Here is a 12712-nt window from a genome sequence, read left to right on the forward strand (position 1 = left end):
CCACAACTTGCATCACGACTCTAAAAAAGCAGCCAAACTGCAGCTCTGCATCATTTACATCTGTTCCCCGGTGTCATTTCTATTTTGATTACCCCAGCTCAAAAGCTGTGTTAAGTTTTAGAAACTTCTACCTACCCCTGCTTTCAAGTCAATACTCTTTTGAAGGCTATTTGCCTTTCCTATTTTCTCTGTGGTTGTTAAAGAGATGAAATTCTTTCTGTATGCACCAGGTATCCCTTGCACAATGGGACAGAAATATTGACATTTTTACATTGCACAGTGGGTCATATTTATGAATTGATGCATGCTTCATCATATCTCTGAATAATGAAACATTTTGGATAGGTACAAAGGGCCTGAACTGTTCGCCTGAGTACCTCCAGCTTCCACTGATCTCCCTTCTGAACTTTTTCCAAGCTGATTTTAAAAAGGCAGAGGTTCCTCAGGATCAATGCTACCCACCAAAATGATTTATTCAAGACAAAAAGTAAGGCAAAGCCTCCACTGAAATATGACTTTCCACCTACCCTTTTTCCATCACCACAAAGAACTAATGCAAGGCTTGAGCAGCTCAGAGCTCTTATTTAGGTCCGCAGAGCTTAACTGAACTTCTTTCAGTTCACACCAATATACCTGGTAGCTGAACTGTAGTGGCAAATTTCTCTGGTGTTTTTTTAGGACCTCTGAAGTTACAGAGATCAGTGATGAAGATCTTCATGGAATGCAGATATCACTGTGGCACTAGCTCCTGGCTCCCATGACATTCCCGATGCAAGTGGTGAACCAGGACTGTGCTTCCCTCAGCCCATTTGAACTTTAGGTATACACAAAAATCGTCATTATGTTAGGAGAGCAGTGAGGATCACAATATAATAAACCTCAGAGCCCATGGACTTTCTCCTAAGCTGGGATCGAATAGGAGAAGATAAGGTCAGGGGAATGGACCTGCAGATCCTCTGCAGTGATGGGGCAGGAGAGAAGGAGAAGCAGCAGTCTCCGGGTGGGTGGTAAATTCACCTTTTTTCTTAGTCTTCGTTTGGTAGCTTTCTGGGAATGAAAACTGAAGTACCTCAGCTTGGTTTCACATTCTTTAAAATTGAGATCCAGACGCTCTGCCACAAACAAATACTAAATATATAAACACACAAGTCACCATCTATGCTTATGTTCTCCCTCAATGTAACTTATGTAGATTGCTGCCTATGTGCATAGCTTTCATTACAAATAAAACATAAAAGCCAATGCATATCCTGAAGAGCTATTTTTCTTTATTGCAACACCATTACATGAAGCCAACTAACATAAACAAAGATTGGACTCGGCTGTTTTTGAACAAATAACCATTTATTGTCAAGGCTTTTCAGGAGCTTTCATTTTCCTTTTTGAAAAACGTGATCCTGTGCCAACCTAACAAATATGTAACATTAAGTAATAAGCAAAATAATGGGGCACCCTGCCACACTGCTTTATAGAAACCTCTAGACTGTCACAGTTGTATAAATCTAAGCTAAGACAGAAATCCAGCTAAATAAAGCAGACCTGTTAATGCTACAACTGGCCTTTCGAGCAGGAGGATGTCCAGGAATACCAGTCCAAGGCCAGAGCAGTTCATGTACTGTTCTCAACCTCCCCAGTGCTGATACAGCTTGGGGAAGCTTTTCCCTGGACCACCTCGTGCACACAGGCAGAGAGCACAGGACAGAGCTGTCTTAGCCCCAGCAAACAGCCACAAGAGTGGTGGTGGGCAGCTCCACAGAGCCGTGAATACCTGCCTGTTTGCGCCATCCTCTGCCCCGCACTGGGTGAAGCTCTGTCCCTGGGTGCTCACTGAATGGTTAATGCCACCAGAAGTCTCCATTTTGAAGTTATCTGAATCTCTTAAACCTAGCCTAAAGTAATCACACAACAACCTATCCATTAGACAATGAACAGAGATTATTCAGCTTCCTTGTAGAACAGCTAAACAGCAGCTTCCTTCCTGCCAGTGCTTATGGTTGTGATTAACTGCACAGTTCAAGGTGAAAGAAGAATACAGTTCCAGGCATATATGGCTTCCTTTAACCTCAGCAAAACACAGTGCCAGATATTTCAATTAGTGTGTACCAAGGTCACAAAATCAATTTCTTATCACCCCAAAACACACATACTGTAAATTTCATTTTCAAGCCATAATCTCTAAATTAAATCTGTACCTAAAAAATATACAGTGCAAAATCGCAGTCCTTCAACACCCTCCTCCTCCTGCAGCCAAGCAGCATTTTCACAAACATCACCTGGCTTTGTGCTCTATATTTAGAGCACAATGTTTGGTTAGATTCCAATCTTCTTGGAGAACGTCATTATCTCTTTCTTTGGCAAATAGAGGCCCAAAGTGTCAATTACCTTCTTAAACTCTTTTATACATACAGGGTTGAGCAAGGTTTGATATTCTGTCTGCCAACAGCTCAGTCGGCAATTTTTCACAGTCATACACAGAAAAATTGTGCACCAGCATATCATCCTAGATAAATTACACATTTCAAATGAGGTTACAGACAACTTCACCACTCCTGGACAGTTTATGTTGGAAGAGGGGGGGGGAAAAGCAACAAAAATCCTATGGAGAACACTTTTCCATTATTAAACTCTATGATTTATTGAACAGAGACAAATGAGTATGCCAGATTGGTGGGATATTATATGAAAATCAATGTAGCTATACAAAGATGACATCATTCTCTCTTAGGTGTGTAATTCTTTATGATACTTTGTTAGGTGACTTACACTAAATTCATAGCCCCAAAGGCAGATGCAGAATCCGATAGGTGTAGTGAGCTCTACCATGTGTTTTTTATTCACATATACATAGATCGGTGTGTATACATTTGTGTACATGTCATATACATGTATGTATATCCAAAAGTTCTGGAAATATCTACCATCCCTTTACTTTGGACCAGCAAGTTAGAAGAATGTATTGTTATTGCTGGATATTTTTGGATTGTAGCGTTGTAGATGCTAGAGATACAGAAAGTCAGTTATGTCTCTGGTAGGCACAAAGTTAGCAGACTTTGAGATTATAAGTTTTAAGTTCTTTAAATGAAATTTTCCCACATCCTCTAAACATGGACCATATTGATTGATTCTTGGACCATAAATCAGGATGAAAAAATTATTTTCTCAAGAAAGGAAGTCAGCATTATTTGGCAAGGGTTAAAACGCGTTTTGAATTAAACAAATGAGAAACTATCCATGTGCAGCTGATCAGCTTGAAAGTTTGGGTACATTTTTGAGAGAGACAACTAACTGTTTTTCTACTACCACATCATGTACACACATTTAAAAAACTTTTTAGATGCAAACAGGACTAATTTAAAAGAGAGACTGGATATGATTAAAGATATAACAAGAGGAAGTTTAGTTTAGTAATCCATTACTATGTTTAAGTCATGCTCAAAGTAGCATTTCAAAAAAAATGTAAACAAAAAACATGGAAAGCTTTTTTTTTTTTTTTTTGTGTTCTGATCTGTGAATGTTACAAGTCTAACATGGGCTTGGTCCAAGCCTTATTAAAGTCAGGGTCAATTTTAAAAGTGATTATAGTGGGCTCCATCTCTGGCCCAGGAAAACAGTATTTTCTGCCAGTAGGAAGCAGGGCTATCCCTCTGAAGATTTCTCTCTATCTCATAGATCTCTCTCTCTTCATAGATCTCACTCTCTTCAAGTGAAAAACTGTAAGATATTTTTTCATACAAGTGAGCTAACTGGATTTGGCACTTTGACTGCATAAAATGTTTATGGACGTTTTATGGACTCAATCATTTAAGGAGGTAAGACAATTGGAGTAGGACAGCCTCCACTGTGTCTTATTCAGCATGAACATTTTGTTACTTCAAATATCCTGCATTGCTTTCCATCTGACTGATGTTCTTATGCATAGCCAGCCACTGTTGTAACGCCCTCTTCCCTTTCAAACTCCTGATCTACTCTTAAAAGCTTCATATAAAACATACTTTCAATAGTAGCTTGTTACAATAAGCAATTTCAGTTAGTTATAAAAAGTAAAGTCAACTGTACAAATACTGTTTTGATTAACACTTTTAGCAAAGAGTATGGCTATTTTAAGGAAGATAAACATATCTCAGTCCTTTGCAACTGGAAAGCAATCATGCAACTGCTGGGTAGTCCCCAGCAACCTACACACACCATAGCTATCAAACCCCTCCCAAAATCACACAAAAGTGTAACTTCTTGTGTATGAACAGCCAAAAGTCATACACAAAGAAAGGACCCACAAGACAAGAAGTGCCACCAAAGCTGTAGGTCCCCAAATGGCCAGGAACCTGCTATGCTAACTTAGAATCACAGAATCAGTTAGGTTGGAAAAGACCTCCAAGATCATCAAGTCCAACCATTAACCTAGCAAGTCCAACTGTTCCCAGGCAAGTAGACCATTATGCACAGGGTAGAGAATACAAAATCCTCCAGGCTAATTTGCCCAGGTTTTCCTATTTCATCATCTGCCTACAGGTTTAATAATGAATGTTGAGATACCTCAGCTGGGTAACATCGTACAGCTCAGCAGTCAGTCTCTGTGTTTCAGGAAAAGGTGAAAAACATTCAGCTGTGTTATGACCAATGCAGATGTAGATAAGAAGAAAACTTATTGTTTCCCAAAGAGAAACACTGAATGCATGGACTTAATTAAAAATATAATAACTACATATACAACAAACAGGATGGGGCCTCGTAACAGTTCTTGGGACCACCAAAATGTCAGACACCTAAACACAGAGTATGAATTCTGAATATGAAGATGAATTCTGCCCTTTCATACAGCCCAAACTCTGGTTTGCACCACCCTGAAACTGGAAAAGATATGGCAGAATTTGGATGTAGAACAGCAGAGACTAGAAGACAGAGGGGCAAAAAGGAGAAAGGGTAATGAAAAGCGAGAGACAAGCCCAGAGGCTATGAGGAATGTATAAAAAAGGCTTGGAATCAGAGGTCTGCTTTGCCTTCCTGTGTAGCATATCCCAAGTTTTCCAAGCTGTCACCCACTGTGTTGAGCCCCATTATTTGTGTTTGGCTAAGGCATATTTCTCTCCTGCTGTGTTATGCTAGAGCAGCTGCAATTTGCCTTTTTATAGCTTGTGGTAACTGATAGCAGTGAAATGAATTTAGGAAGTGTGTGGGTTGGATCTTCCGTATCAGTGATTTCAGACTATTTGGTAAACACAGAAGTGACATCCAGTGATGTATGCCTGCTGGTAACAACAGAAAAATCTCTGGTGATCCAGCATTTGGATCAGATCATCCGCTACCGAAAGACACTTCTGAATATAATGAAATGATTGTATACAGTGTTTTTACAGGGTCAAATTAATTTGAAAGGTAAAATTTCCAAACTCTATATAGTTTCCATAAAACTATAGACCTATTGAGTGCTATAGAATGGCAATGGTGACACTGGTGAATCAAAACAAATTCAGTGAATACAATAGAAGTTGATTGTGGGACACTTCAACATCACCTTAGAGCAAGAAGATGGGAGTCTCACAGGAAGGCTCCTTCTAAGAGCTGGCAAAAGCCAGAGAGTTGGTAGTATGACCCTCGGTAAAACAAGAAAATATGTTTATGTTCAGATTTTGAGTAGGCTTTCATTTTGATTCAGCTGAGTTTACATAAATTGCTCTGTGTCCTCAGAGGGATTCCATATTTTGATATAAAATACCACTTTTCACTGATGTATTTTTTGCCTCTGGAAAATGATAAATCCTACTGCATTGCACTTCAGAAAGAAAGTCAGCGTCCTGTTACAGTGCAAAGTCGTCCTGATAGCCTAAGTCCCTGCTCGCTATTTCTGGAAGAGCTGTAACTATTTTACAAGCAAGACTGATTAATTTTTGCAGTATAATTTGCAAGTGACATTTATAAGGGAATATTGTGCAGGGATATCTGGGAGGGATATTTTGTTCAGGCTTTTCCTGCTTGCCTGCCTACCCTCCTGGAACAAACAACACTGCTTCATTTTCCTTCCGTATTTTACAAAGTTGAAGTAAACACTGTGATCACACTGTTTATTTTAATTTCCTGCAGTGTGCCAGCAAAGCAGCAAATTGGCAGTCAGCAATCAAGAAGCAGCCAGTATTGAAACAGCAATGCTGCTTGGGAAAGCATCAGTGATGCCAACTCATTTTCCCCTCTGTTTTAAAAATAAAATATTAGCTTCTTTGAAATCTTACTTCCACCCCAATCTTCTCTAAAGGATCTGAAATTTTGTTTGTTTCCTTTTTCTTTTTTTTTCTATTTTTTGAGAAGAAAGCTGGGATTATGAGCAACACATAATTTATACGGCTGATTTTTCACATAAAGAAATAGATTACAAAAGTGGAAAATATATGCTGTTTGTCTGTACAAAATCCATGGCTTTTTTTTTTTTTTTCCACAAAAAGAAGTTAACTATAAATCAGCCTTATTTGTATATATACATATATATACTTTTTTTTTTTTTTTGCCAAGAGCTTTAGCTATGAAACTTCATTTATGTGTATGATAGTGAGAAGCTAAAGCCTCATACATTACATTCAGAGTACACATCTGCCCAAAAAGAGTCCTAAAAAGAAAACAGTTTTCAGAGGCCATTCTCTCTCATTTTATATTACATAAAACAAGATATATAAATACAAAACAAGAATGGGATATTATTTCATACCTCAGAGGTGTAAAGCTTGACAAGGTGACTCATTTATCTTTTTCTAGAAGATATTCTACAGAAGGAATTTATGGCTATGCAAGTTATAATTCCAATATATAAAAGAGGCCAGATCCTACAATCAGTTATTCTCCTTACTATGTGCATTCCTGCACATATTCTTAGTGAAGACAATGAGATTATGAAGAGGATTAGCTTTTTGTTAGATTGGCCAAAGTATGCCTTTGGAAAGTCCAAAACATGACCTAATTTAAAGTTTTTGAAATCTTGTGGGAAAGATTGTAAGAGGATAATTATTTTAACAGCCATGACTTTGACACCAGGAAATTAAATTCATATCTATATGTCTTTATCTATACACAGCAAATCCAATAATCTTGAGCTCTCTACAATCACTTAGCCAGCTGGCAAAGGGAGCAAAGTAAAAACTAACAAACCCCATTCCTAAGGTATGCTGACATCAGTGATTCATGATTCATCAACAATGGTGCTAGAAAATAAATGTAACAGGGCATTATTGCCTTTTGCAGCACAGTAAACACAAGGGAAAATGTCTAAGTGTATCACATTGAAAAGACAGAGCTAGCAAAGAAATAACTTTTACAAGTATTTAAGAGGTGTTACAAGCAAGTGAAAGTAGAGAAAAAATTGTGAATCCTTTAAATACATTGAGAATGTCTCTATAAATAAAAAGGGACACTTTTCCAGCTATATAAGCTTAATAGAACTAAACTGAAAAGAAGTATGTTTTTCTTGTTCAACATTTTTACAAGTCAAAAGAATTTGAGTTGCTGGTTTTAGAAGAAAACCTCAGAACAACCACTGCTGCAGTTTAACTGCCTCCCAGGTAAATGCACTGAAGATGGTTCTGCACTATGCAGAATTATTAATGTTGATGACAGTAATTATGACTCTCACAACTCATCTAAATAACAAAAAGGGCAAACACGCAAACATAACGTACCATATATACTCTTTAGAAAATGCCTGTGTTAGCACATAATTGATGATCTCCTTTGAAGGTGACTGGACTATCATTGTAAAAGCCTAAGATTATTAACTGAAGAAAAATGGGTAGCTATCTGTAGAATAGCAGATACACCTGCAGCATTCCCCATACAGAACAGCAAGATCTAATACATCATTAAATGACTGAGGCTTTGCTTTACATTTTCATAGCTTTAAACTGTTTATGATAGGGTTTAGCCTATATTTCTAATCCTTTTTAGAGCCTACCCAATTAAAATTACTTGTTTATGCTATTAGAGGACTACTGCACAATATTAATAACACACTGTATAATATGCTGCCCTAGAGAAATGTAGGCTCTCTTTCAGGGACAACAGCCATACTTTTCTGATACAAGCTTTGCTACTTAGCTTGAGGGTAAGTGACTTTGGTGGTTGTTGAACTATTTTACCAGAGAAAATGTTGGTCTCCTGACCTGAGGCTTGCTTCAAACCATTGCCACTTAACTGCAAAGCAGCACATACAAATCTAGTAGCTGGTTTGCCTGGACTGGTATTGGAAATTTTGATCAAAATATTAAGTTTCCAAACATTTAGTACTATTTTTAATAAACAATTAGATGATTTACAAGTTTTGTGAGTGACTGACACTTCTATTTCACTGTACTGAATTTTGTTTAAATGACCAATAAGTGTCCTTCTGATTTTTAATGTATATTTCCCCGAGAAAATAAAAGAGAAAATGAAAGTAAGAAAAAGATGCTGCATGAGAACAAATAACATGGAAGGCAAGATAAATACATCCTTACATGTGTAGATTTAAGAATGCCATACCTGACATATATATTTTATGGATTTAATAACATCAATGAGGGACAACAGTTATGTTTATTGTAAATTTAGTTAATGATTCATAATCACAACTTTCTAGAAAATTACTGACAATGTGGTGTATACAAGACTGACCTATATTTATGGCAAGTTTAGCGTTATATTAAAGAAATATATTTATTGACTACATGGCACTTGATGCAAAGAAGCACCTAGGAAAACAGGGTTTGTTCAGACTTAAGAACAGGCAAAGGGGAAATCTTATTGCCATCTACAGGTACCTAATGGGGGGGGTCACGGGGTTCATAGAGAAGATGAAGCTAAGCTATTCTTGGAAATTTAGTAAGGGATGAGTGCACTTGAGAGCATAAGGTACAACAAGAAAAACTTCAGCTAGATATCGGTAAAAAGTTTTCAAAGTTCTGGTAGTCAGCCAGTAGAATAGCCAGCCCAGAGACGTGTGCAATCTTTGTCCTCGGAGGTGCTCAAAACTTGTCTGAAGCCCCAAGAAACCCCAAATTGGTCCTGTTCTGAGTGGGAGCTGGACCAGATGACTTACAGAGGTCTCTTTCAGACTAAATTATTCTACAATTTTTGTGATTCCTTATTGTTTATTATTTTAGACTGCAAAACTTCTGTCTAAACATTCCAAGCTTATAAAAGGATAGTCAAATTTCTTATGAGGATGTCTTTGCATTCTAAATTTTCCAATAAACATGCTTCCAAATATACCATTGTGAATGATCCATAAAAAAACAAACTAAAGGTGGGCAGCTTGTCTCTGCGTATACTAAACTGAAGTGCCCGTTACTGCTTAATTTCCCAAGATGCATGAAACACAAAAACTGACTAAATGGCTGGTTAATATTCATAACTGTTTCTCAGGACACTAAAAACTGACAATATTCATTTAGCAGTGGAAATAAGTATTAGAGCTACACATAATAGAGGACAACTCAAAAATGAAGGAGGGGAAAATATAATTTTCTTTGGATGGAAGACAAACACATCCAGAAGCAGACCCCTCTGCAGGATTTCTGGCACTTTTCCCTTGCTAGCAGCTGAAGCAGAAAAATGAATATTGGCTTCACATGTGGGCATTTCCCCATGGTGCACACACCTCCTCAGTCTTCTAGCATAGCTCAGGAATGGTAGTTTTTTTATCATGATTAGCGGCTGGGAAGAGTGAGCTACCACTGCGTGTGTATGGATGAGATGTGAGGGTTATAAAGTAGCAGTTGTGTCAACCCCAAGCTTTAGAAGTCTGAAGTCACAAGGGCAATTGCTGAAGCTAAATCAGAGAAGATACATCAGCATCTCTATGGAACTGTAATGCACCAAGAATTAAGCTGGAAAACAGGTCATATACAACTGAGATGCATGGTATGCTATACTAAAATAGTAGCTTGAGGCTGAGCTGTAGAATTTCTCAGAAACTGCCAAGACCTTAATTTTTGGCATTGACAGCATGCTAGCATAAGGTGTTGTACCATGAAGTTTAATCCTTGAGTTAATGGACTCTTGAGTATTCTTTTCAAGCAAGCACATCACAGAAATACATATAGGTAAAATCTGTTTACCGTAACAGAAGGTTATGCCATTTCCCGTATATCCTTGGGCACAATAGCAGCCTTGTGTCCCACCCTGAACTTCACAACGTGCATCTTTGTGGCATGTCATGTTGCAGCTTGCAGTAGTGTAGCCATAGTCCAGCAGACTGGAAACCAGAACTGGAACAAAGGAAAACCATATTTGTTTCTTTATTTAAAGGCTTCATACTGACCTCTAAAATCAAAAGGTTTCCATGAAATTCAGATATTTATATAAACTTAATATCATCACAGAGTCAGCTGTATTTCAGGATGGGGCTATGGCCATCAACAGCAGTGGACTCTAGTGAAACTACTCAGGGTCTAGGAACAGCAGACGTTGGAGAATAAGAACCTGCATATATGTTCAACTAGTATAAAATTGGTAAACAATGTAGAAGTTACTCAGTGATATGAGGAAAATGTTTGAAAGGCTTTCAAATCTCTCTAGTACTTTCCAGTAAAGCACAGACATTTATTTGCACTCTGAATTATGTATGGAGTGTAAGACAAACTGCCCTACACATATCAAGTGAAAATTATCACAGAGGGTTCCCAAGATCATTTTATTTTTATTTTTACAAGCACTTCCATACATACGTAGCTAACACACATGCATGGTCTGAGAGATTAAATTAACATGTCATAGTGTTTAAAACATTGTGGCATTAGGGTTTAAAAACGTCTCCAAATTATTTAAAAGTAATCTCTTAAAATACCATTTCCATGTTATAAAAGTACTGCCTTCTTTTTTCTATCCACTGAACAATTCCCACATGATATAACTACTTTCCCGTTGTATGAATGTATATAGTTTCCAACACAAAGAAAAGAAAGGAACCTCTCCCTGTCAGAAAACTAACAGCTCACTGAATAATTATACACACCCCATAATGGGTTAGAAAAGAGGCAGTTAACTCAGAAGGGAAAGTAAGTTTCTGAATTTGCTCTTTATAAATGGTTAGCTAGGCATAACGAAAGTTGCAGAACATGAAGCCCCTTTTAGATGTTGTCTTCCCCTGCAGTTCTGCTTTTCCCTACCCAAATATTATTTTGGATATTTGCTAGCCTAGTGTTACAATTATAGGTTTCATTGCTTCAGGAAATCTCATTGAGGTGTTGTTTTCTTGAACAAATTAAAATTTCATGAAAAATTCAAAAGATTAAAAGTCACACACAATTTTTTAACAACTATATATAATCCAAATCAATTTATGTATCACCAAGTTTCATCTTCTCTGTTTTTGAGAGAGGAGACCATCTATCAGAGATTAAAACAGAAACCTGTAGGATTCTGTTGCCATGTTAGTGTTCATAACAAGTGAAATCTAAAAATCTCCCAAGCAGAGAGAGAGAGAGGGATTTAAGACAAAACCAAAACCAACAAACCAGCCAAACAAAAAACACTGAAACCCACAATATTTCTGTTTTTATAGGATAAAACCAACAATGAGATGAAGACTGGCATTTGTGGGATTTGGTTTTGGGACAACCATAACAGCGGGATTGCTGAAGCCTGTAGCAACCAGCACAAGTCACAGCTCTGCGGACCTTGAGTCCTTGTACAAGCAGCCTTCCATTACCTCCAACACACTCGTTTCTCTCCAGCCCCAGCACAGCTGTCCCCATAGGTTGTCCTGCCAGACCCCACTCCCTTCCCACTTGCCACTCGCTCCTCCGGGAAGGAGATTTCACCTACCTAGGAATGGAAGCAGTTTCATTGGTGATACTGTTGCTGCGTGGCGCCTGGTGCAGAGCCCCTGTGTCACAGAAAAAAACTCCCTGCCTTAAAATGTACGACCATGTGCAAAATATGCACACATGCCTATTAGGAAAATTATGTCCTGGTGCAGGTGCTGCCCTGACACTGCCCTTTATCCCGAGCTTCGCGTTCCCAAAAGATCCTGAGACTCACAAGCAGGACATGGAGGGCTGGGAGGGGCTGAGGACCTCGTGTTCTGTCCAGTAGGAAATAAATGAGAAGGGAGTAAATGAGAAAGTAAAAGAAGCAGCAGCCTGGGTCTCACAGGAGGTGTCAGAAAAGATGCAGGAGTGAGTGGGTTAGATGAGCACGGGTTAGAGGAAGTGCTTGGGAGAGTGCTCAGGATAGAGGGAGGAAGAGGATGGAAGGGCAGAGCGGCAGCCTCCTGGCAGAAGGAGTGAAGAAGCAGTAGAAGGATGGTGAAACAAATCAGGGAGGGTGAGGAAGATGTGGAAGAGATTAGTAACTAGCCAGGGTTTACGAGCTCGGAGGTAATGGGCTACATGCTTCCTTCCACCTTTTCCTGGTGAGCTGAGTATACGTGAGCCCCAAGACCCATTTTTCTTTGAGGCAATCCTGCCTGACTGTGATTTTCCTAGAGCTTTCTTCAGTTCTGAGATAGATCCTTTCTGCAGCCAAGAAGTGTTGCTTTAAGGGTAATGGCCTGTAAGGAGGTACAGGAAATCCACTGAACTCTGCTTTGTGAGGAAAACAAAGACATATAGGCAGGGAGGAAAGAGGCAGGAAAGCAATTGTATGGCTGGGAATCTCATGAGCCGAGGGAGACAAAGTTTCTGCAGATTCGTGGGACTGGAGCGGGGTGTTGTATAAAAATATAGCAAATTTGGTAAAGCATTTGGCATGTCTT

The 12712-nt window shown here is 38.6% G+C and overlaps 1 protein-coding gene across 6 annotated transcripts in view; it reads right to left on the bottom strand.

The window, feature by feature from the left end:
* ADGRL4 (adhesion G protein-coupled receptor L4) overlaps positions 1-12470 on the bottom strand; it is a 74825-nt gene extending 62355 nt beyond the window's left edge. For 2 of the 6 annotated variants that reach the window (XM_080602305.1, XM_080602301.1), the window contains exons 1-3: positions 12362-12467; positions 11782-11842; positions 10074-10223 (exon numbers count right to left, since the gene is read on the bottom strand). In XM_080602305.1, the coding sequence (XP_080458431.1) occupies positions 10074-10223; positions 11782-11842; positions 12362-12403 (253 nt within the window). In that variant the 5' untranslated portion in view covers positions 12404-12467. The other 4 variants (XM_080602307.1, XM_080602302.1, XM_080602304.1 and 1 more) reach the window with 3 other exon arrangements.
* Positions 12471-12712: the final 242 nt, after the last annotated feature.

The sequence above is a fragment of the Anser brachyrhynchus genome (genome assembly GCF_964034855.1).
Source record: "Anser brachyrhynchus genome assembly, chromosome: 8".
In the NCBI taxonomy this organism is placed as follows: domain Eukaryota; kingdom Metazoa; phylum Chordata; class Aves; order Anseriformes; family Anatidae; genus Anser; species Anser brachyrhynchus.